General features: G+C 43.7%; 1 protein-coding gene across 2 annotated transcripts in view; it reads left to right on the forward strand.

Moving 5' to 3' along the window:
- The window catches only part of TAF4B (TATA-box binding protein associated factor 4b), a 70611-nt gene extending 55465 nt beyond the window's left edge, over window positions 1–15146 (forward strand). Inside the window, exons 14-16 of one of the 2 annotated variants that reach the window (XR_013773514.1) lie at window positions 2241–2360; window positions 13209–13471; window positions 14384–15146. Coding sequence is in view for 1 of the 2 variants with exons in the window: in XM_079299355.1 (XP_079155481.1) it covers window positions 2241–2360; window positions 13209–13373 (285 nt within the window). In the remaining variant the exon portion in view is untranslated. Of the gene's footprint in view, window positions 1–2240; window positions 2361–13208; window positions 13534–14383 lie in introns of those variants that run through there. The other variant, XM_079299355.1, reaches the window with a different exon arrangement.
- Window positions 15147–27875: the final 12729 nt, after the last annotated feature.

Below are 27875 nucleotides of genomic sequence, written 5' to 3' on the forward strand. Positions count from 1 at the left end.
GCTCCTTGGCTGCCTGCAAGGAAGGGTGGCTCCTTGCAGCTCCTTAGGCTCCTGGGCAGCAGAGGCTGAAAGTCAGCACCTTCCTCTGCCAAAACATCTCAGCATTTTATTGCTGAGATTTAACACTTACTCTAAGCATTTTATTGCTCCTGCTTAAGTAGTTTCTAAGCCTCGATCTTTCACAGTTTGTGAAGTTTCAATGTTTTTTTAAATCTGTTTTTAGTTTCCCCCACCTCTGATTGTCTGGAGTGCATTACTGAATATAAAGATACGAGATTCAATCTATGTATGAGATTAAAGGAAAGTTTATCTTAAACATTTTATGCTAGTTGGCTGGCTGGAGTTAACTTCAGTTGCAAAATACTACCAGTTTGAAAGTTTATATCTGTAAAGTATTCTTGAAAGCAATCCTGTATATTTGGATAAAAAAAAAGCTGACTGAATTGAGTGAATTTTGACAAATAAGGTTTTAATTGTGTATACTGCACACAAAAGCAAGAACAGTGTGTATGGTAAGTGAATGATGATACCTAGCATTGAAAAAGTACTACTGTGTGAAGAAATACTACTACAGTAAAAGCCTACAAAGATGACTTGCAAATAGTGCTGTTTTCAAAACTGAAACATACAAACCCCCCCAAAACTCTATTGTCAGTAATATATTTGTTAAAATCTTGATTTGCCTGATTTCTGAAAAACCTTGAGCAGTTTGAGTCTTCCAGGGAACATTGTCCTTTTAGGAATCTTGCCCTGAAATACTGTTTTTATTTGAGTAGCCTAGTTGCTGCTGTACTTGATGTGAAGCTGCTGCCATCACTGAAGTCTACTTACATGAAGTAAGATAAGGCTTGTAACAACATCCACCCAGAAACCACCCAGCCAAAAGCTCTCTTCCCTGAAACACTCCCCCTGAGCCCCAAAGTATTTCTTTGTTGTGGATTCATCTTTATTTAAGTGGTAGCATGGTAGATTTATACCATGTAGGTGCTGCAAGCTCAGTTGTTATCAGCTGCTCTTCTCCTCTCCAAGTGGGATTTCTGAGAGCTGAAAAGCAAGCAAAATCATAGGGTGTTGCAAGCTTGGTAAGCAGGATATCTGTATTGACTGGATGAGGAAATCCAGGTAAATCATTGAGTTTATGATTGGGGAGGGAAAGAGATTTGGATGCTTTCCTACCCACAGTATGGTTGTACTTCAATTTTTTTAAGACATGCACACACATCCATGCAGAGAATCCCCATCTGACAATATTCTAAGTCCAGGGAATGGGGAGGACGTGGGCTACAGAGCTAGTTACAGGTCAGATCATCCTGGGGTTGACATCAAACAAGAGGTTTGTATGTGGAAAGCCTTCCTTCTGCACCCATGCTCCAAGCTGGACAGCTGGTGGATCTGGAAGCAGTGTGGTTGTATTAGCAAGGTGGTTGATCTAAGTCAGCAGACTTCACTGGATTCAGCTCCAGAGCTGCTGGCTTCGATAATTGTTGAATAGAATGTGTCTGAAAAGAAAAAAAAAACCTTTTTTTTTTTTTTTTTTTTGTAATTTTTTTTTTTTTTTTGTAATTTTAATCCTCTTTACTGTGGGTTTCTGTCCCATCCCAAGTTTACCTAAGCCAAGTGAAGGTCGTTTTTAATGATTTCTTAGTGTTCAACAGTTTTGGGGGTGAGGGAAAAGAAATATTCAGTGTATTTCTACCTTGCTTCAGATGCTCCTGAACATTCAAATATGTACTGGGAAAAGAAAGACTAGCAGTCAACTAGCAGCATCACTTAAATTGGGTAGTATAATGTTTCACAATAGCAATATTAAGTGCTGGGTTTGGGTGATAGAGGAAATTTGGTATCTTTCTTGTGCAGTCAGGAATTGAGATTTTTTAATAAGAATAAACCCAGGTCACATAACATGGTAACTTCAATTTTTATTACTAATCCAGCTTCATAAACCAAGATTTTCTGTTATCTAGAAACAACAAACCTTATGAGGTAAGGAAGCACCTGCAAGGCTTGTGTTAAGGCTGCATTGATACTACAGTGTAGTCTCCATGAAAGGTGTTACTTACACAGTGTTGTCCATAGGGCTCCAAGCATGAGTACTGAATTTGTCAAAAGGGAGCACAAAGATGGGAAAGATGAACCACATCATTTCTGTAGGAGTTACAGATCTGTCTGACACTGTTACAAAGAGAACCTTTAACATAATGTGTATCATAATTAATGTAGATGTTTTCTTTTTCAATTAGATGCAACAGTTGGAATTAGCACAGATGCAACAAAGAGAAGCCAACCTCACAGCTTTGGCAGCCATTGGGCCAAGGAAGAAAAGACCATTGGATTCATCAAATGTTGGATCTGGGCTCGAGGTACAGACGTGGCTTGCAACGACTTGAATGGTGTTCCATCTTCATACTGAGCTATATTTATCTTTCCCTGTAGGAAGAAATGAGAATTTCCTCACACAAAATAATTTGTTGCATTCTGTAAGAAAGCTAGTTTGTCTCTTAGGTGCTTGAAAGGATTGTTTCTGGTAAATTTGATGGGAGTGTGTAATTGTGTGTTAAAGGAAAGACTGTGCATAAGAGCTCTGTGTGTAAAGGACTGAATGAAATGATGACTCAGAGAATTTCCCATCTGTAGTGGAGGGTAACTAAGCTGTGGTGGCCTTCCACTGCAGGTAGTTGTCATGGCCCCTTAGCTGAACTCACAGTGCCTGGTTTAGATGGCTTTTGAAATGGCTCTTGGTTTGACATTTGACTGTGGATATTTATCCATGAACAGTGCATAGGCACACTTCTCAAATACTCTGTGAGTTCACCTTGGCTAGGCTCTCCCAAAAAAGCAGTAAATATGACAGTAAGACTGTTTACTTCCTGCATGAGCCAGATCGTCTTCTATCGCTCACATTGAATATTGAAAGTGCTTTTAACAAATCCTTTCTGGGCAATTCTCTTAATGTCCTGAAAAGTAACTGCTCCCAGTACCTGGGAAGCTTTTGTGGCTGCAGAAGTCCTTTCTGAGGAGACTGGCTACTTCTGTCAGAGGTCATAATCTTTGCTGGAGATGGGAGAAATTAGTGTTACTGGCAGTTTTGCCCCTTTATCACAAAAGCCTCAATATATGTCAGGGTGGTTGACCTGATACAATCACAGTGAGCAGGAGTCTGGAAAGTAACTCTTGTGTGGAGGCAGTGGTGGTAAAGTTGTCCTGTCTGATGAACCTTAAGTCTTTTTCATTCTTGTTGTCTGGGAAGGTTAAATAAATGGTAGGATTGAAAATACTCTGTCATTTTTGCATAGTAGAGTCTGGGAGGACCCTGTCCTCAGTTATTTGCAATGTAACTGAGATAGTGGTGGGATCTGTCCTGTAGTTTTTTTCTTCATCTGGACTGTGACAAGAGGCCTCACTAAGCAGGTGAAATAGACTTGTTTCAGTGAATTTTTAACTTGTTTTTTCCATGACATGAATACAGAATTAGGCCTTTGAATACTCCCTGTTAACCACAAGTGAAGGGAAGCAATCTGTCTCTAAACAAGCTGCAGAAAGCAGCGTTCACATCTTTTGAGAAGCTTTTCTTCTCTTCTTTGAAGTTTTTTAATGCACTTTCACATGAAGCTAAATGTATGGTATTTTTTTTCTTTATAATACCACTGGAAAAACTTGAAAAAATCAGTCTAGCACAAGAAAAGTTTACCCCATCCTTTTCTCGTCTTCCCCCAAGCTTCTATCAGGTAACTATTCCTGTTCTTCATAGTGGTTTTCTGTAATTATTGCCGGATTTGTTTCTGAATATTTAACAAGTCTGCCTGTTAAGTACTTTTCAGTTATTTCTCATCATCTGTGGTATGTCTGCTTTATTAAAAGCTTCATGAGATTATGCCAAAGCGAGACAGATAACAGTGTTGCTGTTGAAAGCTGGTGATCCATTATTTACTTTGCCACTTCAAAAGAATGTGGACATGACATGCCTAAAACTGACCACAGACCTTGATAATACTCCATTGTCACAAATTTACCTGCTGTACTTTAAGCAGCTTTTCATATAGGTTGCCATACTAGACTGATTTGTAAGGGCAGTAGGTGAAACTAATTCTGACAGTGAAACTATTTCTGTTCCTTGCATGCAAGCTCACATTCCAGTGCCTAGCTCTTAGGCTTTGTGCATTTCTCTGCAGACATTTTTTTTTCTATTTTGTGAAATTACACAGGACAGCAATCCTTGAAACGGATGTTTAGATTTAAATGTTTTTAAGTGTCCAAATATGTCTGAGCAGGATTTATAAAAGGCTTAAGACTTCTCATGTAGAATTAAGAAGGGTTTTGACAAACACTCTCTAGTTCAAGAAGCAGAACATTTGTAATACATTCATGATAACATGGCAAAACATCCTGAGCAGTAAACAACATTCCATTCTTCAGAGATGAAAGGAGGCCTTTGAAACTGAAAGCAAGTACAATATGGCCTTAGGCTGATACACATTTGGGCATCTTTAAAATCATCTTTTTGGGCAACCTGTCTGAGAATAATTTAAACAGGCAGGATATGCTTTCTCATTTCAAATTGCAAATACAGACGAAATACAGACAGCTTTACTCTCAAATAATCTTAAATGCCAGAACTTCTAAACTGTGCAATGGCAAGTAAGTCTGTGCATAATACTCCTGTGACTTATTATTAATTATTATTATTATTATTAAAGCCTAATAACTTGGTAGACAGGTGTGATGGAAGAAATTATTCCTAAATATGAATGATATTTAAACATTATTGAGTGAAATCACTGATGCTAACTGGATTAAGATTTTTAACTACTACTTCAACTTTCTTTGGATAATGTTCTTTGTATAGTGTTTGTGTTTCCTATGGCCATGTCAGCTCTGTGCAGCTTCTTTTTATGGTTGCCTACTTCATTAATTAAAGGAAAGGAATTGTTTTGAGCAATTATTGAGGCAAACTAAAGCCCTAAGGTATTTGGGCAGACAGGGAAGAAACAATCAGTTACAGTATGTATTAAAAAAGTGAAACTCTGTAAGCAAATTTGTCGTATATTTGCCTTTCTTTATTCAGTACCAAAACGTAATGGGTACTGGGAAAGTTCAGTTCAGCAGTCTGGGTTGGTTGGATGTGCTGCCTACTGTTGCAGCAAATGTGAAGGGCTCACACCATCATTTTAGGGAGCATGGTATCTAACTTAGCATGGGACCTAACTTATCCACAAATGATCATCTGTGTTTAACTGGGATGATTCTTCAGCCCCGGGTTTTCTAGTTCTGCACGCTCCAGCACCGGGCTTTGCTCCTCTTCTGAAGAGTCTTTTTCCCGAGATAGTTGAGCGCTATAGTTCCTGCACGTTCATCTTATTTTGATGTCTGAAACTGTGCTTTCCTTGGTCTTTCCAGGAGACCTATTATGGGTCATTTTAATGTGGTAATTAGAGCATGTGGTGACACAAGCATGTGCTTTCCAGCTTGAAGTCTGCTTGCCAGCAGCCTCATCACCTCGTAGTGTAACAAGTACCGAAAGAAGCTCTTGTCCACAGGAGTGCCTGTCAACTAATTAGGACCTAAAAGCAATATAAAAAGAATAATCTATATATTGCCATGATGGCTTATGTATCTCTAAAGTTGAAATAGCTGTAGAGACAAATCCATGATGATCATGGAATGAAAAAATAAGGCTAGTGCTCTAGGCCCAATTAAAAAAATAAAAGAAAGAAAAGGCATTTGTATAATGGGAATTCTTTTCCCTTTCTTGTTGGAAACACTAGTTTGGGTAGTTTTGCATGTTTTCTTCACTGCAACTTAACATTTGAATGGTATTGTTAAGAAAGAGTAATTTGAGAAAGCCCTAGTAAGAAAATCCCTCTATTGTGAAAATGTGTTAATTGGTACTACTTGTAATCCAGAGGTGGCAATATCTTCATCTCTCATTCTTACCCCTCTGGATGCTTTTGGATACAATGAAGGGGAGAGGCCTTTGGATTTGATTTATATGTGTTTTTGTGAGTTTGTTACCCACCTCTCCTCCTCCCCTAGTTTGAGGGCATGTGGTAAACAGTAATGAATAATAGGGCAGGAGAACTGAAAACTAACTCATCTTGGGAAGGGAGGACACTTCTAAAACAAATAAGAAAAAAGTAAACTTGAAACCACAGACTGATTTTCCCAATTATTTGTTCTGTTTCATAGCTTTTTCTGATTGGTAACACATCCCATAATGTTTTCAATGTTGATAAATAGTCAAGGATTTTTTTTTTTTATTAAGTTTTACTGCTTTTCTGTTGACAAAGCCATTTTGGAAACAGCTTTGTCTCATTCCCACTGTAACTGGAATCTTAGAAATTTGAAGACCACAGTTCTGAGTCCTTAAACTTTCTTTTCTTCTATTCAGAGGTGTCTTGGGTGCAAGGTCATCTTTGACCTAGAACCATGAACTGTGTATTTGTGCAGAATCATGCAACAGAGAGCAAAAAAGTCTACAGATGTAGGCTCAGAAGACTGGTTGTTACACTTATGGTTGTCAAGTGAGTGGTCTGGAATGTCTTCTACTTTGTACAGGAAAATTTATTTGGATACTTGTATTTCCGTGTAATTTTTGGGGTAGACTACTTGCTTTGCATTACTTTCCTGGCTCCATAACAACACATTAAGTACATAGTAGTGATGCAGTCTCTCCCACCCCAAAGTGCTATTGGTGCTGGGTTCTTCACTTGTTTTCTTCCAGGTTGGTTCCACTGACTGATTCAGGGGTGTACATCTCGTGTCTTTTCTTTCTTTTTGCCAGATTCAATGGCAAAGGAGATTCCTCCCTATAGATACTGATTGTGTCTGTTCTGTCCCCTGCCAAGACTGGCTGCTCTGCTAGTAAGTGTGGGTCTTGCCTTGTCACAGGTAGTCTGGCTTTGCTGTGGAAACTCAAGCTATTGCAAGTAGTTGCTACATAAGTACATCCTGCAGCTGATTCAGTGCAGGGCCATTCCAGTACTTCCTTTCTGTCAGGCTCCTAGCCCTGGCCAACATACTTAAAATAATGTGATACTTCCAGGGTTGTGCACATAATAGAGCAATCCACACTTGCATTCTCCTTCTGCAAAGAAGTTTGGCAAGCAAAAACGGGAGAAATGGCTTGTTTACCACAGTGGTCATTGTGCCATTTTTAATATTGACTGTGGGTGGAGGAAATGAGCTTGTAATCTTCTCTTGTGTCTTCCACATCTGATCATTGTTAGCAGAACTTAAACTTACCCTTCTTACTTTACAACTTTGGGATGCTGGTATGCATGTTGATTAAACATTTTCTGTACATGGTGCTTGTTTAAGCTTTGGAAATGTCCTTTAAGTTAACTGAAGAGGAACTAAGCCTTTGAGCAACAAGTTATTTCTGCAGAGTGGAAGTAAACCCAACTCTTCCAAGTGACTGGGGAAGAGACATGATTTGTTTTTCCTGGTGTGTGACAATCCAATGGCTTTTTATTCCCAGAAAGGGTATATGGTCTTGTAAGTGGTAACTGTAGAAGCTACTGCCACTTTTTGGCATAAGCTCTTCTGATGAGGGAACACCCTTACACAATTCATCAGCTTCAGTATTGGTGACTGTGTCCAAGTGTGAATTTAAAGGCATGAATTGGCTCTGTAGCAAATGATAGCTCCCTGTGGAATGAGGCCACTGCCTGATCTTTGGCATGGGTGCATGGTAGTCTGCTACAGTATTTTCTTAGAAGCTGCATAAAATTAATTTAAAAGCAATCACTTCAAATTGGGCTACTACTTACATATAAGTAGCTGTTCATAACCAGGCTACAAAATCTCTTTCTACACTTCAGTGGTTTTTCTCACTTTCTCTGTGTCTCTTTCTCTCTCTGTCACCCCTTCCCTCAGCCCACAGTTATTAAGTGATACTGGAGGGTGAGGTTTTTCCTACTTTGCATATGCTTAATGTATGCAGACTCTTGATTTCAATTTCTGGTTTCTTATTTGAGCTCTTGGACAACTGAAGTGTCTATGATATAGTCATACCTTTGGGGAAGAAGGGACCTAAGTTACTGCAATTATAAAATGTCTTCAGCATCTTAGTTATCTGTTTCAAGACCTAACAAAGCACAGCTCTGTCAGCTGAAGAGTTTCAGTTTCTGTGCTGAACTTCCTGGCGCCTGTCAGTCTAGGCCATACACTTGATCTGAATTTTTTTCCCGTGTAAATAGGCGAAAATATTCTCAACTGCCATTCACACACTTCAGAAATACAGTTCATTGGCCCATATCGTGCCTTCTCCGTGTTAGAGATGAACTTAATTCTTTTTATATGTGAAAGATATCTGCAATTTAAATGACTAATTGCATTGTAGCTTTAGGCTGAACATATTGGTAATGCACAAATGTTGATGACATGTGAAGGGTCAAGAGATTTATAATTTAGTTGACAATACATTGCTTAAAATGATGTGGCAAAGAGCCAGGAAATTTCAGCTTAATAATTGTCTGTTAACTAACATGACATATTTGTATAGGATTCATTACCTCCAGGTACAGATTAAGCATCTGATGTACCCATACGAAGTGACATGCGTACATGAATCTTGGGCATAATAGTGAATAAACTGACATTGCATTCACAGTAATTTGTTTCAATATGTAAAACATGCTGTTGCCTACATTTGAAAGGACTTGTAGGAATGTTGCAATGAAATCTGAAGACAAATCTGTAATTGAATGGAGTTTTCTATTATATAGATCTGACAGCTCTCTGAGGCTTTTTTGTAGGTTGCAGATAACATCATAAATACAAGTTTGTTTTCAGCTGCACAAGAAGTCTGGATATAGAGATCTGAGTCTTTCAGCCATTGGCTTGAGCTACTGTTAATGGTCTAGAAGGTTAAAAAAACAAATAAAATCCCCAACCTAACACAACCAACTTTATTTAAAAAAAAGAATCATATAAATACTGAGTCATGTAATATTTTAGTGTTGTGAATGTGGGAGTATTTCTGTCAGACTGAGGTTTGTTAGAATAGGCAGCATCAGTAGTCTGGCTTGCCACCAAACTGCTATCAACTTCTTTCACTTTGTTTTCTCTGGCCTAGATTAGACACTTGTGTGTATGAGCAAAAATGTCACAATTTTGACAGGGTCTGTTTCTTCCTCCCTGGCTGCTGAAGGAGACTCAGGTAAGTGCTTGAACACAATGTGTTAATGGTTCTTTAACCCTTGTTTCCTCCTATGAGACAGGAATGTGTTCAGTGTTTTACAGCTGGGAAACCAAGTACAGCATACACTACATATCACTGATCTCAGTGTGACCACACGTGACAGAGATGGGGGTTGAACCTGGATGCATCAATTCTAGCTCTTACCACCTTTCAGCAACATCTCTGCTGCACACAGCTGTCATTTTTCAGCATTTGGAGATGTCATTGAAAACTGTCTCATAACTTTGCTTCCTTCTGCTGGTAGTATTTTTGTAATGTGCAGCAGAGCTGCAATCACAGTTTGCTCTCTTGAGATCTTGGCTCTGGAACTGTGATATGTTTATGCCACACCAAAATTTGAAATGAGAACACTTGGCTTGACTTTTTAACATTTGACTGAACACTTTTCTCCCTTAAAGTGTCTCCCTCCCAAGAGTTTAAAACTTTGAATTTTGGTTGGTGTGAAGTCATTGAATTTGGGAAGAGAGCATGTACTCCATGAGGAGCAGCTCACTGAACCTGAATGGAACTTGGTGGGGAGGAAGGTGTCTGCAGACCTCTCTGAGCTTTGTGTCAGGGCCTGTAGAACAGCTCTGGGCAGTTTTGAAATCCTTGTATCCATGATCCAGACTTGCAGATGCCAAGTTGCAGATACCTCGCAGACAAGAAATAAGGTGGTAGTGATGGCTCTGTATTAACTTCACTCTTGCCTTTTCAGAGAATTGGTATTTAATTCTCCATCCAGCCACTGGAGAGAGCTCTAGAGATCTTTAAACAGGTTTCCAGAGCAACCTCTGAACGAAACTGGCTGTTCAACAGCTTGGCACTACAGCAGGAGCACCACAATGTGTTCTGCTGCCAGGACCAGTGAGTGTAATTGATCTCTGTCAGGTGTGCATGAAAGGCTTTAGGGGTGACTGACAGTGTGCTGCTGTGGAAAAGGTGCTGATTTGGCTCAGTTCTGATGATAGTTCAAAGCAGGACTGCTGCTGTTGTGACCTCCTGGGGCTCAATTTAAGCTAGCTGTGGTCTCAGTACTGGGAAGGGTGGTTTACAATGGTGCAGTTACACTGCTGTAGTGCCTTACCTGGCTTACAAACAGGGCCTGTCAGCTGTGATACCCAGGCTGACTGGTAGAACCTACACTGGTAGTTGGCCCTCCTGGGCTGTATGTCTGTGTGTCATTTTCCTTTTGGAAGGAAGGCAGGGTGGTGAGGGTTTACTGAAAGGCAGGAACTTCAAGGTAACAAAAAAAAAAAGAGGAAAATAAAAGAAGTTGCTAGTTAAAGCACTAATAATTAGATGTTGCAGAAGGGGGATGCAGGCTGATTGCAGTACCCTTTGCTAGAAATGATTCCACAGGGATGCATTTTCTATTTGCTTATCTTTGTACTTGTCTATGACCTGGATGAAATAGGCAGCACTTTTCCCCTAGAGACAGACAAAGCTGTCTTGGGATATGCTGAAGACTGACAGTGAAGAATCCCCCAAAACAGCAAGACACAAGTGGCTGCTCCCTGAATGGGAGGAGCATAATAGACATGTCTGGAAGCAAGGAATGGGCTGGTGTTTTTCAGGTCTCAAAAGCTTTGTGCTTTTGAGGAAGGGGTATGTGAGATCTAAAGGAGAGGATTATTGACTGTTGCCTAGGGCCAGACAAGGTTGATCTCTGATAGGAATTTGCTCAAGTGGAGCAGCAGAGGATCCTCCCCTAAAGTGTCCCTTGTGTCAGCTTGGGACTCAGAGTTGGGCATTTCTTAAGTAAAGTCTTGGACCTTAACAAAAGTGTCTGTGATGTGCAGATCTTGGACCACTGCTTGATCCAAGTTCCAAAACAAAGCCAGGAAAAACCAGTGTTTGAACGCAACTGTGGAAGACAGTAGCTAAGGAGAGGTAGTGCTCAGCACTGTATAAATTCACTTAAAAGTGGGCTCCCCAGCATGTCCCTGTCTGGACTGGAATGACCTAGGCTGTCTATTGGCTTCTTTAATTTTAAACCATCGTGTACTTTGAGAGAAGGACATTTTGTTTTAACTTGTGGTAGGAGCTGTTGGTTGCCAAAGAGTTGCCCCTGAAATGCTGTGCTCGGTAGCTTTGATAAGCCAGAGTGATGCTATGGGAAACTTAGAACTGTGAATGGCTGTGTTAGTAAACTAGGCCCCAGGATAAGCTTTGACTTTGGATGTGGTATTACAGCATTATATCGCTCTGCACTGGGCATGATGGGTAAGAATTTAAGAATCAACAAATCCATAACTCTGTCTCAAACTCGGGCAGCTTGGTGCTTCTGCCCTGATGTAGCATCTTGCAGCTACAACAGCTTCCAAAGCGGGCTGGAGGATTGTGCTGTCTGTCTCCCTTTTGTAAGAATGAACAGGACTGAGGTGGCTTTGTTTGGTGTCTTTTTAAAGGTAAGACTTCTAGTCTAATGACTTATTTAGAGAGAAAATACTTTCACCTCAATAAAGTTTTTTGAATTATAAAGGACATTGCTGTTGGGTTACTGAAAACCCTTGGGGTTTGTTTCATTTATAACATTGCCTCGGGCCTTCTGCTGCATCCTGTTGGACTGACCTCCTTTTCAACCCGTGCTGGCAGCTGCATTGCAGAGCTATCTTTTCCCTGGGTCCTTCAGGGTTGTCATATGACAAACTTGAACTGTGACCCTTTTGTGTCTTACCAGGACAGCAGTGCCCTCTGTGCAATGTGGCCAGCAGTCTTCCCCACGCACGCATTTGTTCCGAGCCATTTAACAAACTGAAAGTTTCGAATGATGGCATTTCATAGTGTTTAATAGCATTGACTGTAAAGCAAATGAAATGGTGCTGAATACCCTGCGTGCTGCTTGTAAAAAATACAGCTTCCATTTCTGCAGTGTGCCCTGGATTTTCTGTGGCTAGCATGTGCTCTCTGGTGAATCTCTTTATATTTTTAATAAATTCCAATGCTTCCACCCTAGCAGCAGTAGCATTTGCTGCTACATGTAGTCCAGCTCTGGTAGTCATTTCTAATAAATGGAGGGTTTAAACAGATTTCTCTAAGCAAAGTGGGCAAAGTCATTTTGCAGAAGTCTTGCAGAGAGTGTTAGGGTAAGAATTGATATAGTTAACACTGCATCCAAGCAACACCATCTCCAAGTGGTGTTGATGCTGGCAGGCATTGCCTTGCTGAAGTTACAGAGACTGAGCACTCGTATTTGTACAAATTACATTCATTACCAAGAACCCTCCAGTAGTGATAAGAGACTGGCTGTGCAGCACAGATTGGCTCCAAGATAAGTAGCCAGTCTATTGTGCAGCTCATGGTAATCTTCCTCTTCCCCACCCCTTATAATAAATCTTGGGGCATTTTGGAAAGCATGGGGGTTGCTCGTTCCAGTAGCTTGAATGCAAAACTACTAAATATCATCATCTCCTACCATTTGTATTTTCATAACCAAGCAAGGCAGCTGACTGAGATGGATGGGCTCAGATACAGTGTTCTGAATATCTGGATGCTTTCACTGAATATTTGTTGCCCCCTTAAAGGACAGAACATGGCTGGAATCAGAGTTTCTCCTGGCCATGTTCCAAAGCTAAGGTGCATTCACAGTGACAGTTTTCCTCATGAAGAGGGGAAACCTCTGGAGCAAGCAGTAGTAAGATCTGTGCACAACCTGGGACTCTGCATAGGTACTGTGTTAGTACCTTCTTTATAGCTGGCTAATCCTTTCTCAGTGCAAGTGTGTTTAGCAGACTTCAGTGAAATGGCAGTCATTTATATTACCGTATTAGTATAATTTCAAAGGAAGAAAGAACTTTGTGGTTGCTTTGACTGAAATAAGCCATCAGCTGGAAAGTGCTTGCTTTGTCTTTTTCAGTATCTAATGTGCAAGGATTTTTGGATTGTTGGTTTTCAACATGGAAAGCTGAATATCAATGGGCTACTTTTATACAAGTAGGCAGTATAATCCAACCAGTTTAGTTAAAACTTCTATTTACATAAAATTCTGATGTCTGATGGGTTTTTTCTTCTTCTCTCCCCCATTTAGGGTTTGAACGGCAATGGAATTGCTGGATCATCAGGTTTTAGCCTTACGAAGCAGATGCACTGTCCAAGAGTAACCCGTGTCTGTCTCAGGGACTTGATATTCTGCATGGAACAAGAGAGGGAGATGAAGCATTCTCTACACTTGTACCGTGCTCTTCTGAAGTGATTTGAATCTTGCATTTCACCATGCTGTCTACTGCCAAAGAAAACACTGGAGCATTGTTGCACTGTCTTGAAATTCCAGTTTCTGGAAAACAATCCGTTGTAAGGATAACTCTTGTTTACAGATAAACATTTTTATTAAATACCTAACTTAGCACCTGTAAGGTTTTTAATAATAGTTGGCTTAAATCAGTCTGTAAACCAGTGAAAACACTGAGCTGCATACATGAGCACCTATCTGCTTGCATTTAACTGTCTTACAAGCTCTGAGGGCTTGATAAGTGTCCCTAGTTTATGTATGTCACTTGCTTCAGTACTCCAGAGTCTGCAATATCTGTTCTATGTGTACTGCCACCTCCAACCCAATCTTATTTAGGGAAACAGGTATCACTATAATGACACAGCATAGCATGGCAACTGTATTTAATCATGACCCAGCAGTCAGTAAACATGCTAATGTATTGCCTGTCTGACTCAACAGCTTCTGAAGTTTTCTGGGTTTAGAATTATTACTGGATGCTCATTTGTGGAGATTTAAGTACCAAGCGAAAGGAATGAGGGGCCCTTTCTACCCCACACTTTGCCTCAATTTCCCTCAGCCTTTCCTGTGAGAAAGTGACTGAGGGAAGGAGGAAAAATCAGTCATTCTTGTGATTGAAGTACATCACACAGTGTAGTTAGGGCATACTTGGATGGTCATGGGAAATTTGGAGTTACTAAAAATACAAGGAGTAAAAGATTCTAAAAGTGGAGGGTAAACAGAAAAAATAGTTTATTTTGGGGATATAAAAAATAGCATTGAACTTGAGCATAGATGCAGAAAGATATTAACAAAACCTGACTACAAAAAAAGGGAAGAGTTGAGATGCATTGAAACTCTGGAACTGAAGAGGAGCAATGTTTGCAAAGAATAGTATTCACTGCTTTAGAATATTGTTTGAATACTTTCATGTGGTATAACAGGGAAGCTTCTCAAATAGAAAGTATTTAGACAGTTGCTTTGTTTCCATTCAGGGAGGAGGACTCTGGATTATAAAGACTCTTAGAACAGATTCAAATATTGCCTACTTGCTGGTAAAGACTGCCTTGTGGTGGAAGGAGAGCCCTGTGGGTCACCCTTCTCCCCAGCCTCCAGACATGTTGCCTTCCATGACACAGCGCTGTATAGCATGGCTGTTTCCCAGGATTGACTGCATTCACGGAATCACAGAATATCCTGAGTTGGAAGGGACCCCTCAGGGATCATCAAGTCCAACTCTTAAGTGAACAGCCTGCACAGGGATCGAACACAGAACATTACTAGCACCATGCTCTAACCGACTATTGAATGGCTTCCTGCTGAATTCTTTTTCTTTGAAAGAACAAGCTTCCTATGGTTACTTGGCATGCTGCTTCAAAACTTGAAGCAACTATTCACACAACTATTCTGCACTGGCAGAACCACTGCAGATGGTTACCAAATTCACAGAGCTGTGAATCGGTTATGTTGGTTTTTGTTGGAACAGTAGTAAACAAATCTAGTAAATGAATGCTGTAAATAATTTATATATGTATATATAGCATATATATATAAGAAAAGCAGTACTTTGACGAAACTATAGTTTGCAAGATATTGAAGGCATTGGGTAAAATTGTTTTGTATAATTAAATGCTTAGCTTTACTTTTTATGTAAAGTGCAGCATTTTCCATATTTGTGTACTGTTATTGATCAGATGTTAAAAATTATTTTAAATACTGCATTAAAGCAATTATTTTATTAAAAATAATTAATTGGTACCTTTGTTTCCTGGCGTGAGAAGTTCAGCATCTGAAGCTGTCAGCACTGTGACCAATGGTGTGAGTGGGAGAGTGAGCCCCAGCTGTGTGCCCATCGCAGGAGCTGGCACAGTTTCCTCACGTGACATATTAACTATGAATTAATTGTTCATACTAACTATGAACACCTCTGTTTGAAGGGGTTTTAAACAGAAGTAGGTGACAGAGAATAGGATTGCTGGAAAGGGGAGAGGTGGGCAGGGAGAAAAAGCAATGTCTCCTGTCTGATTTCCTTCTCTGAGTCAGCACAGAGACTGGGTTGTGGGGGTTTTGTTAACAGCTGGGCAAGGTGAGAGCTTTGCACACGTTCTGGGAAGCAAAAGCATGAACTGTGTCAGATCTCAGCAATGTGCTGTGGAAGCACTGTCCTTAATTATTGTTAAAGCAACTCACAATTAATTAAGTGTGGGCTGGAGAACCACAAAGAGCCTCTGCATATTGGCCTGCCTCTTTCTCTTGAAACCAGTGCAATACTGAAGTGAAATATGTTGGAGGAAATAATTGATAAATAGATATATCTAAAGGATTATGGATGATTCAGGTGTTTTTATGGCCTGCCTATGATGCAGATCACATGGTTTTATTGCTGCTAGAGCAAGTTGTCTTTCACCAGTAGATTCTCCTTGTGTGCTCCCTCTTCCCCCATGTGTCATGTCCAGGCCCACCCCACTCCCAAAAGACCTCTCAAATTCAAAAATTTTACACTGTAAGGAGTAGCAGATGTTTCAAAAAGGTTTTTCAGCAAGTCTTTAGGCCTAATTTCAGACAGGGACAGCTTTGTCCTTGGTGCAAAAAACTGAAAATGCTTGTCCCCTTGCCAAGGGTTCATCCTGCCTCCCATTTGAGCTCAGCTTTGCTTCTGAGAAAAGTATCCTCTAAAGTGGCATTTAGGAGACAGCCTGAACTTGGATCAGCCACATCAGGAATTATAGGAGAGATCACCAGGGTTTACTTCCATGCTCTTCCTGCCCCTTTTGGGAATACTGAAATCCTAGTCATAAGGTGATGAGGACAAAACCTGCTACCATGCTCCCTTTACCTTTTAATTCTCAGTGTGCTCATGTTCAAGCCTGGGAACCTAGGGGAACTGTCTGTGCCACTGGTGCTGGGAGGGCTCTAAAGCTTGCTCCAGGCACTTCCTGCTTTCCAGCTGGCCTGCTAGCCTAGTGGCTGTCTCTGATGCACTGAGCTGGCTGGGCAACTATCCCTGCCACTGAAGTGCTCAACCTTCAGAGAAAAAGGTATACAGCTGGGGGAGGAGGGGAGGGTGAAGCTGTTTTTACTTTTTACTATATCTGAGCAGCATTCTATGCCAAATTTTGTCTGTTACTTGGTGACAAAAGGGGGCTTGTACTGTTTCCCCTCCAACTGCTGATTTTCCTTTTATTGCCATTTTCAAGCCTTAGCACTGAATCCAGCCCTTTGCACTGCCTTTGACTCCAGCTTTTCCCTTCTCCCCATGGGAAAGCCTAGCTGGAGTGCACTAACACACCCTGCAGCTTCGTTCGAGGTTTAATGAGGAAGGTAGCAGGGGATCGGGAGACATTGCTGGATGATTCCTCAAAGCCATTGCACTCTCTTGGACACTTTGACACAAGTAGCTTAAGGCTACTGTTTGCATCAAGTTGTTCTAGGCCCCCTCTCTTTGTAGGCACCTGTGTCCTGCCATGTGAGTGCACTGTGCTGAGCAAAAGTGCTGTCAGCTGTTCTCCAGGTTCATCTCTTGGCTCTGTTCTTTGCTTTCCTCTTCATTTGTAATCACTGGGCTGAAGAGAGAAAGACTAAAGCAAGTGAGGATGTCCTGAAGGGGCAGACAGTCCAAATGATTGGACTTGGTGAAACAGGCTTGTTCCCAGCAGCTTTTCAAATGAGGGCTGCTGGGTTTGTGAGGCCAAGCGCTGCACACTTGCCTGTGCAGAGAGCACACCATGTCTGCACATGCTCTGAAAGCTGGATGCAGCCATTGTTATCACAGGTGCCATGGCTGTAGCTCTGGAAATAATTACACTATGCAGTGTAGGCTTTACTCCTTTGAGGGGTGCAAAGCTGAGTACCAAGACTGAAGAGCACAGCACACCAGACCTGTCTGGTTTTTCACCCACAATGTCAGTGTTTCACTTGGTGCAGGCCTTCTGTAACCTAGAAAAGCACCCCATTTGGCTTTGTAACTCTAACGAGCTGGTCACTCACTGCCTGCTCTCTGTAGCTATTCTGGCATGTTAGCTGATAACTTTGCTACCCAGCCTCTCCTCATGAGCCCCTGCTTCACAGTTCCCTCCAGCGAGCCTGGTTTTGAAAGGATTCTTTTGCTGTGAAGAAGGGGGCAAAAGGAGGGTGTTCATCCTGGACTTTAATGGTTATTTTGGAGTGGAAGGAGATGGCACAGGTCAGCCCACAGCCCTAAGGCTGTTACTTTCCATGCCAGGAAGATCCTTGCAGGAATTTGGTGTTTTATAGTGGCCAAAACTTCCACCATTTAGTCCTATTTCATTCAAGGGTTTTCTACAAGGTCCTTATAGCAGTACGTAACTCCCATCTTCCAAGGGATGTTTTGCTGGCAGAGTCATTCAATGTTCCTGCTGGACACCGTGTCAGAGATGGTCATCCATTCTCTTCCCCAGCCCTATCTCACTGTCCCACAGCTCTTCCACGTCTCATTGTCTGCCTGTGTCTGTCTCAGAACTAGCAAAGGGTACAGAGCTTGTTTTGTGTGACTCAGGTGGACACTGAGGGGTGTCAGGACCCACACTGAGGCCCCAGAGTGTGACCAGTACGTGTTACACAGAGTTCTGCCTGTTTGCAGTGTCACTGAAAGACTACCTCCCGTGGGGCTGCACCCTGCTGGGAGGGAGCAAAGGTGGGGGTCTTCTGCATAGGGACTGCTAAGGCACAAAGTCCATCTTAGCAGCTTGGCATGCCACACTGCCACTTCACTGCCTTTGTTTGATAACTGCTCTGCAGTTATCAGTAAGCAGTCACTGTCTCTACCAGATCATAGGGAATAGTATTTTTAAATCTATTTGAAATGAAAAATTATCTGACAAGATCATCTGTATCTGTTTTTGAGAGCTAATTCATAATTAGGTGTAGCTCCCCAAGCTTCTTGAGATATTTGCTCTTCCACTTTGAAGTGTTTAGCGTGACAGGGTTTCTTATTTACAGTTATTTTAAGGTGTTTCTTATTTTTGTTCTTAGAACCTGAAAGGCAAGATGGAAGTATTTTTTTCAAATAATTATGTGTGAATATACATGTACTCTGTGTGTATAAGGATGGCTGAGTAACTTCTGAAAAGAAAATACTCTACTTAATGTAAAGACTGAGTTATAACAGCTCCCAGGTGTGAAACTCCAGCAACAAGGAGAGAGGGAGGAAGGAGATAAATTATCTTCTTTCTTTAAGAGGTTTCAAGTTTTAATGTGTTAAAATCCTTTGATACCTTTGTACAAAATTGAGCAGAGAATAAAGACTCCCTTGAAGAGCTGATCAGTGGGAAGTCTCAAGAAGGAAGGGTAGGAAAAGGAGAATGCATGCAGAGGATCGAAAACAGAGCTTGCTCCTCTCTTCAGGAGCTTCAGTGATACATTTGCATGCATTCTGGTAGAGGCTTTCTTTTAGAGAAAAGACAGAAAAGGACCTTCCTAGAAACAAAGTAGGTGAGTATGTGCAGGCTGTATATTTAAAGAAGCAGACTTACTGGGGAAGAAATCCTTATGTTGTTGCTTCCCGCTCAATGCAATTCTAATTTTTAACTTCATATCTCTTAAAATTTGGAAAACCCCTCCATTATCAGCTCATCTCTCTTTGAAGGAGTAGCAAGTACTATCACCAGCACAGAACTGAGCTATTGTGGGCCACATGTTGTGCATGGGAATCTGTGGCCCGACGCTGAAAGAAGAGGCTGGAGAAAGCAGATGTGTAGCTACATATAGACATACCAGGAGATGTGTAAATACAGCGAGGGCTACTCAACATGTCCTAGCTGAAGCAGTTTTCCTTTACTGATGTGAATAAACATCAGGAGGCTTATAGCCCATGTGAGCATCTGCCTTGCATCAAGCTGAGGTGGCAATCAGGCTTGTGCTACCTCTTGTCAGGCAGGGCCAGGTCTGTAATTTTCTGCACCCTGAATTTCACCAACCCATCCCTCAGCCCTTTGCAGACCGACTGGCGGGTGGTGCGAACTCAAAGAGACCTCATCTCACACAGCTCTCAGTCTTTGCTTCTAATTTGAAAGCTTTAGCCTTCCTTATTACAGGGGAAAAAAAAATTGAAAGTGACCCAAACTTCAGGTACGGAGGGCAAATATTAAAAATAAGCTTGTTTTTGCCTTTGAAATTCCACACTTCTTAGAAGTTGTTGGTGAGTGATGCCCCAGAGCTGGGGAGGATGGCTCCAGAAAAAGATCCCCTCAAGTGTGCAATCAGCCCTTCACAGCAGTCTGCTGGGATGCTGAAACAGAAATCAGCGTTTCAAGTTCTGTTGTTTTTTTTTTTTTTTTTCCCATGCAGTGAAGAACCTGTGGGAAGGTCCTGCCTATGTCCTTACACAAAACCAGGATATCCAGTAATTAGTGAGAGATACCTCCAGGGCAAGCTCAAATTTTGCAACACTTCCCAAGGCAGGGAAAATGCCCTGGGCTAGGGCAGTCTTGGGAAGAGAATGAGTCAGAAGCCTTATTTTTCTTTCTTTCTTTTTTTTTTTTTTTTTTTTCCTCCTCTAGTCCTGATCAAGTAAAAACTTTATAGGGATGGAAATTTTGCAGAGACCCGATTCTTGCAGACCTCCCTGTACCTGGGTGAGGCTCCTCCGCCTCCTGAGCTAGACGTCTGCTTTTTCAGGCTTTTTTCTCCTTAACAGGCTCCACTTTCCGCAGTCCTGAGCCAAGTCTGGGAGCGGGGGAGCCGAAAAATCCAGGGAGGTGCCACCCACTCCCCGATGAATGGAAGGGGTAGGGTGCTGCCTCTTTTGGCGATTGTTTGCCCTCCCTCAGAAACACACGGATGATTTAAAGGCAGGATCGAGAAGAGGTTTAAAATGCTTGTTTAGCTGTCACTCGCTTTGGGCGGCACTGCCACGAGGGAGAAGCCGAATGGGCCCAGGGTTGGGGCAGGGTGGGTGCACAGGCGCGATGGAAGGCGGGCGATGGCGCTGACCCGCCGGCAGCTCCTGCGCGGGGACCAGCCCGGGAAGGGCGGAGAGGCTGCGCTGGCGGAGGCAGCCTTGAGAAAGCTGCTGCTTGGCTCCGGGCCCAGAGGCGCCAGCACCGCCCTGCTGCCCCAGGGCGGCCGGGCCTGCCCTGCTCTGCCCGGCCCGGCCCGGCCCGGCCCGAGGGGCGCCCGCGGCCGTGGGCCGGAGGCGGGTGGGAGGCCGGGTGGGGGCCGTGAGCCCAGGCTGAACCAGGATTCCCTGTGCCCGTGACATGGACCAGCCTCCTCAGGCACGTCTCTCCTTGAGCACCAGTCTGCACCGCGGGCAGTAAGCCGTACAAAAGGGGCTCGAGCTCCTCACATCGGGATGCAGCACAAACACTCCCTGGCTCTTGGAACAAACATCCCCAGGCGTGTCTGACCAAGATGCGGTGGCCCTGCGCCTCTTTCCCACTCTTGTTGCCTCCACATGTTTTCTGTGGTGTTGGATCTCCTTCCCAACAGTTCTTTACTTCCACAGCTGCCTTAGTTTTCCATCTTTCCCCCTGCTCATGTCTTGTACAAACCTGCTGTATCATTGCCTGCCTTCCCTTACTGTTCTTCCTGGCCACTGCCTTTTCTCAGTGTTTTAAGCCCTGGGAATGATGTTTTGAAAGAATGAGGTGTAGCCCACTGTCCTGGTTTGAAGGACAAGTGTCTGCCAATAAAGGCAGATGCTTCTCTTTGAAATGGAGAATGTAAATCCCCTTCCTCCAAATTATTATTATAATTTTGAAATTAAGGGGCTCGCAGGCAAAGATATGGGAATTAGGAATAACAGTTCTTTACTAGGAAAATTAAAATAGAAATACAGTATTACAAAGAACAATCCCAAAACACTGACAGAATCAGAATACAACCTGACACCCTGTCAGTCAGGGTGTTGGCTGCAGTCCCATTAAATGGTGGCTGCAGTCCCCCTGCAGTGGCAGGTGTGGTTCAGCTGAAGCAGTGCTCCTGTAGAAGGTGCTGTTTTCCTCTGAAGGTCCAGGGATGATGTGGAAAGGTCCGGTTTTCCTCTGGAATCCATTGGGAAGAAGGTATCGTGCTGTCCAAAATCTCAGTTTTTATCTAGGTAGGAAAGGCTTGGCTCATCCCCTGGCTGGAGCATCTCCCAGTGGGATGATGTGATTTTATCAGTCATACAGTGAGACTGAATGGCCCAGCAGCAGATGATATCTTCCTGGAGGGAGGATGGGTTGTGGAAAAGATAAAGATGACTGCCTTACTTTGTCTTAAAGATGGCCCATTAGCAGATAGTATGTGCCACAGAGAGAAGGAAATCACTACCCCACCCAGATTCAATAGATGGTGATAGAATACACATTTCTGGCCACATCAACCCAATACACCCACTAATAAACAATGCTGGGATAGTGGTGACAGCAGATGAGGACAAGGCTGAGGTACTTAACAATTTTTGGCTTCACTCTTTAATGGCAACCTCTCTTCCAGATCTCTCAAGTGGATGGACAACATGATGGGGACTCAGGGAGCAAAGTGTTTTCCACTGCGTAAGGATGACCACCTGAGGAATCTGAATGCATATAAGTCTTTGGGACCCAATGTGAGGCCTCCCAGAGTCTGAGGGAATTGGCTGAAGTGTCACGCCACTCTCTGTGATATTTGGGAAGTCATGCCATCAACTAAAGACCTAGGTGATTGGAAAAAAGGAAACATTGTACCCATCTTTAAAAGAGGACCCTGGGATCTACTGACCTGCCAACCTTCTCTTCATGCCCGGGAGGATCATGGAACAGATCCTCCCAGAATCTGTGCTAAGGACAGGGACATGATTCAGGACAGCCAGCATGGCTTCCCCAAGGGCAAGTCCTGTCTGACCAGCCCAGTGGCCTGCCAGGATGGAATGAGTACATCAGTGAACAAGGGAAAGCCTGCAGATGTCATCTAACTGCATATCTGTAAAGCCTTTGACACAATATCCTACAACATCCTCTTCTAATTAGAGAGAGAACAGTCCATCCAATTTGATGGATGAACTGTTGGATTGATAAGAAATTGATTGGATGATCATGTCTGGAGGATAGTGGTCAGTGGCTCTGAGCCCTGAAGGATGTGAGTGACAAGTGGTGTCCCTCAGGGGTCTGTATTGGGACTGGTGTTAATATCTTCATTAATGACACAAACAGAAGGATCCAGTGCACTTTCAGCAAGTTTGCAGATGACACCAAGCTGATTGGTGCAGTTGACACACCTGAAGGATGCTATCCAGAGGGACCTGGACAAACTCAAGAAGTAGGCTCATGGAAACCTCATGAGGTTTAACAAGACCAGGTGCAAGTGCTGCAGTTGGGTCGGGGCACCCCCGGACATGAGTACAGAAGGGGGAAGAAGTCACTGAGAGCAGCACTGCTGAGAAGGACTTGGGCATGCTGGTGGGTGAGAGGCTGGACATGTGCAGGCAATATGTATTTGCAGCCTGGAAAACGAGCTGTGTCCTGGGCAGCATCAAAAGCAGCATGGTCAGAAGATCAAGGAAGGTGATTCAGCCCCTCTACTCCACTATGATGATTCTGTGAATTCTGAACTGGTAGGGAACTGTCTGCTTCACCCAGGCACCCTCCAGCCTGACTTGAACTTTTATGCTTAGGCAAAACCAAAGTGAAATGGACCACACCAGGTGCTTCCATCTTCATCTTTCAAAACTGTTGGGCACTTCTGCTGTGCCCAAAAGCCTGCCTTCCTCTTCAGCTTCCATGGTTGCTCTGATTCTCCTCCCAAACCCTCAAATAATTTGTTTCCCTTGGATGGCTACCATCGCTTCTCAGCCTTCTTCATTTGCTGCTTTGATTGTGTTCCTTTGGAGACATCTCCTGCACAAGCAACTCCTCAGCTGCCCCTTGTCTGAGCTGAGAGCTCACAAAGCTTTATTGCAAAAAAAAAAAAAAATTGTGCAGTTGTCCAGGCTGGAATTGTGAGCACTTGGGGTCCTTGTGGGCATGCCAAGACATTAAATCAATTTGAACATTGCTAAAAGAGGGCTCAGTTACTTTATCTTCCATTACCTTTGTTGAAGAGTAGGCAGTGTCAGTCCTGACATTTCTGTCTTACCAAGGTGTCAGAGAAGCAGGTTCCCCTCTCCCCAGGGAAGGACAGCGGGGGTGGAGCAGTTTTCCTTCCCTAAATTCCTGTGTGCACCTCCTGCAGAAAGCAGGCACGCTGTTCCAGGCAGCTGCAGTGCTTTTAGGCTATTAAGCTGTTTCTGATGTCTCGTTCAAGTTGGGCTTTGCTGTGATGCCAATAAAAACTTGCTGGTGTTAGGCTTCTGCGGCATCACGGAGAATGCCATGAGAAGGAAGCACTCACTTCTCAGCAGCTGAAACCCTGCACTGGGAATTTCCCTCCATCTATTTTTTGGTAGTTCCTTTTCCCAGTGTGCCACCCTCTGTGGGTGTCCATGGCCCATTGCTTGAGGCAATGTAGACCAAGGACAGCACTATATTTTACTTTCCTAAGATTTACCACAACAAGACCTTTTCCTGAAATTAGCTGTGAATCCTAAACCAACTGAAAGGTCACATCTTGTAACACCTTGAAGCATGTGGGGCAGCTTTGGAGGTGGCACTTTGCAAACATTCTATCTCTTCCTTTTGCTTCTGATTCTGCTCTGTCTTCAAATGGGCAGAGAGCTCTCAGAGAAAATGGAAAACAGTCTCCACTCCCATGGGTTCATGGTTTTGCCTTCTACTGTGCCAGCAGCAGGCTGTGTGAGGGAATACAAATGGTGCTCAGCACAGGGCTTGGATAATTAATACTGTTTCTTTGAGCTACGGTATTACTTATGCCTCTGGTTGATATCTACAGTGATAAAGATACAGTCCTTTCTATGACTGCACAAAAGAAATATATGGGAGGAAAAAATTGAATTTTTGCTGGTCCAAATTAATGTGGCCCCAAAACTCTCACATTAAATCTCCCAGAGCAAAACCATCCTATTTTCATGACCCCAGGAAAGGCCCTTAGATGCTCTCCTAGGGGCTTATGTGCCTGCGTGTAACCAGACCTCCCTCCCCAGAGCAGCTGGGGGGGACAGGATCTCACCTTTCCCACAAAAACGTGTGGGGACAGATAGATCACATCCATCACAATGGTACAGGGCTTGTCTGCCACCCCCAGCATGGCTGCACTAGTGGGGGGACAGCATTTTCCTGCTGCTGCTTGGGGAGAAAAACCCTTGCCGAGTATATCCTGCCCCAAGGCAAAGCTGAAGCCATAAGGAGTCGCTCCAACCTGCTGTGATTGGTTTAGACTATAAAATTGTAGGGGATTTTTTTTTTTTTTGGTGTTATTTAGTGAGCAACTCTCTGTGAATTTAATAGATGAGTTTTACTATCAGTAACAACTCCCCTAACCCCCAAGCACTTTATTTCATATGTACAAGAGTTAAAAAAAAAAGAAAAATAAGAATACCTCTGGGGAAAATAAGGGGTTGGGAAATGGCTGTAAGTGTAAGCACAGGATTGCCAAACCCACACGTTCAAAAAGCATGAATCAGATCTCCAGAAATCACAAGACTGGTGGTCTGAATTCCATGTATGAACTCTGGGCAGTTCCTGAAGGGTATTTCCCTCCATGCTTCTTAGGGGAAGCTGTATGCACTCCCTTGGGGAAAGAATGTTGGTGGGCCGGAGTTGAGGCTTACACATGCTTATAAATCCATCCTCCCTGTGCTGGAGCCTGAGATGGTCTTCATGCCCCCCAAATCCCCTAAGCCTGCCTTGTTGCAGTGCTCTCCCCCACTGTGAGGCATTGCTGCTGCTCCCTCATATCCCTGAGGAGCTGCCTGGAAGGACAACCAAGCCCCAGTACCCACCTCGCCACAGTAGGGAGCAACAGCTGCTTGCACCAGGGTTTTCTCCTCCCTGTGGATAGGTGGTAAGGAAGAAGTGCCTTTATTTAGTCCTCAGACTTTAATAAGAGAGATGCAGCTTTCAATAGTCCAAAGATGTTCCTAGCCAGAGCCATAAAACCAGCTCAGCACTGTCCGAGGTAGGGAGAGTTGCCCGCAACACCTGTTCTGGAGGGACATGAATTGTTTTTCTGTACTGTGCAGGAGCTTGCTTTAAGACAAAGCTGAAACTTTTTTATCTGGGGGTAAAAATTAATACCTTCTCCCCCAAAGTTACCCAAAACCCCCAAAAACCTGAGAAGAAGAGTGCTGTGCCAAACTTCCTCTGTACTAGACTAAATGGCCCAATTTGTTGGCGCCTGAGCCCCCAGGCAGGGAGCAGCCTTCACCCACACCTCCAAATATGGATGAGCTGGCAGGAGAGGGAAGCTTCCTCTGTCTCCTGCCTCACTTGAGGGCCTCTAGATCTATAACTGATCTAAACTGCAGTTGCCCAACTTGGCCTTGCAGAGTCAGCTTTGCTGCAAGTCCTCTCTTGTTTCCCTCTGGAGTCCCTCAGTTTTCGTCAGCACCACAATGTTGGTCCTTGCAAGCTCTTTGGTCATGCTACAACTGCTCAGTTACAGCTGTCCCCACCAAAGGAGCAGCATGACCTCCATGGGAGAGGACTCCCTAGTGACTGGCTACACAGCACAGCACCATGAGATGCTCTACCCGAGCCCAGCATGGTAGTGTTGCTTCCTTGTGCTGGACCCTGTGCTGAACACTTCTTCTGTTTCAGGAGAAGCCACTTTCATCCTTGTGTGTTGCCTCCTTATTGCTCCTACATCTCAACTCGTACCAGTCAGGACTCATTGGTGTGAAATGTGGGGAAATCCCAGGCTGCATGGCTCTTCCTGAGCTCCTGTTGGCTAGGCAAATTACCTGTCACAGGGAGAGGATCAGGAATTAGAGGGAATTGCATGCAAATGGGAAGAGCAACCAAAGAGCCCCAGTTCTCCCAGATCTGAGAGCTGAAGAGCTGAGGCTGAAGACTGCAGTTGGCAGTGCACCTGCTTCAGTGAGGGGTGGAGCTGCAGCTGTGCAATGCATAAACCTCACAGCCTTTCTCCTTCAAAGCCAAGCATCATATTTTGCTCCAAAGCACTTGTACCACCCACCTGTGGAAGAGGTGTACTGGTGACTTCCAACTGGATGGACAGCAACCAGCAGGCAGCGAAACCACTCACTTGTAACTGGAGCTGCAGCTCTTGCAGTGGTAGCTGATGAGCAGAAGCTGGTCGGTTTCCAGGGCAGGAATGACTCACAGCCCATCCGTGATTACCTGTGAGTCGTCATCCCAGCTCCGGGCTCCCCAGGGCCTGGTGCAGCAACGTCTGCTTCCTGAGTTCAGTGAAAGGGAAAAGGTGCCTTGCTCCCTGTTCATGAGGATTGTGGATTAATTCATGCTTGCCCTAGGTTGGAGGTAATACCAATAGCACCAAGCACTCCCTCCTGCTGCATATCAAGTGTGGGAGTATCCTGGCCTGAAGGACCAGACATATTAGCCTGATCCATAACTGAAGCATCAAAGAGGACACGAAATTAACATGTACGTGGACAGCACGTGGCAGCAACCCTTTAACCCTCCATAACTTTGCCTGCTTGCCTCATTAGAGGCCCTTTATCTGGTAGATGGACTCATTTGCCAATATAAATATGCACTTGCCAGCAGGGGTCAAACACAGTGCATAAAGAGCTGGAGAAGCTGGAAGAGCAAAATGCGTCCAGCATACACGGCAATGCCAGGACAGAAGCACCATTGGAGTCCAGTAGAGCAAACCCAGCCATATCTTTCTCTGATTCCTCTTCCCCCAGTTTCTTTATAACCCAGCTGCCTGAAGAGGAGAGGAAAAATCCAAAAGTCCTCTCAATGCTCACTGCAATCACATAGACTACATCAGCCCACACTGTTGGTTGGAGCAAGGTGATGAGACCTTTGGCTGCTCCCAGGCCAGCTCTCTACATTGGGTGTTTCCAGAGCAGGAAAGTTTCCTCTCTTCTTTCACTCTCAATGTACAGCTGGCCCTCACAGCCCTCCCTTTTTTGCAACAACAGATCAACCTATGTGGGCCATGCTCCCTAAGACATCTGCCAGCACAAGGACTGAGCCTCCTGCTCTCCCACAGCTCTGACTCCAGGGATAAAGCATGTGGACGCGACAAAAATGTCTCCACCTGCTCCCTCCCAGCAAGAGCTCTGTTACAGTTGAATCTCCATCTGAATGCTGCTCTAGGTTCACACACTGAGCATCCTCCAGATCTCTGTGGAGTTCCCACTCTTCCTTGGGACCAGGAATGCACAGTGCAGGTTGCAAGGCTTAGCATACCAAGCTCTTATCCACATTGCAACTCTGGTGAGTGATTCCTGCTTACTAGGTTTCCTGATATGTTTTTCCATGTCCAGATGCTGCCCACAGCATGTCTGGAGAGCCATTCCCCACAACCACCTTGTACGCTTCTCCCAACTGTCTCTCTCTTGGGAGTCATACACAGGGTGAATATTTTGAGATTTGGAATGTCAGTCCACAAGCAGCAAATGAGCACTTTTACCTGTTCCAAGCTTCCCATAAAGTTCTTCAGTGTGTGCAGGCT

This window comes from Erithacus rubecula (genome assembly GCF_903797595.1).
Source record: "Erithacus rubecula genome assembly, chromosome: 3".
Taxonomy (NCBI): Eukaryota; Metazoa; Chordata; class Aves; order Passeriformes; family Muscicapidae; genus Erithacus; species Erithacus rubecula.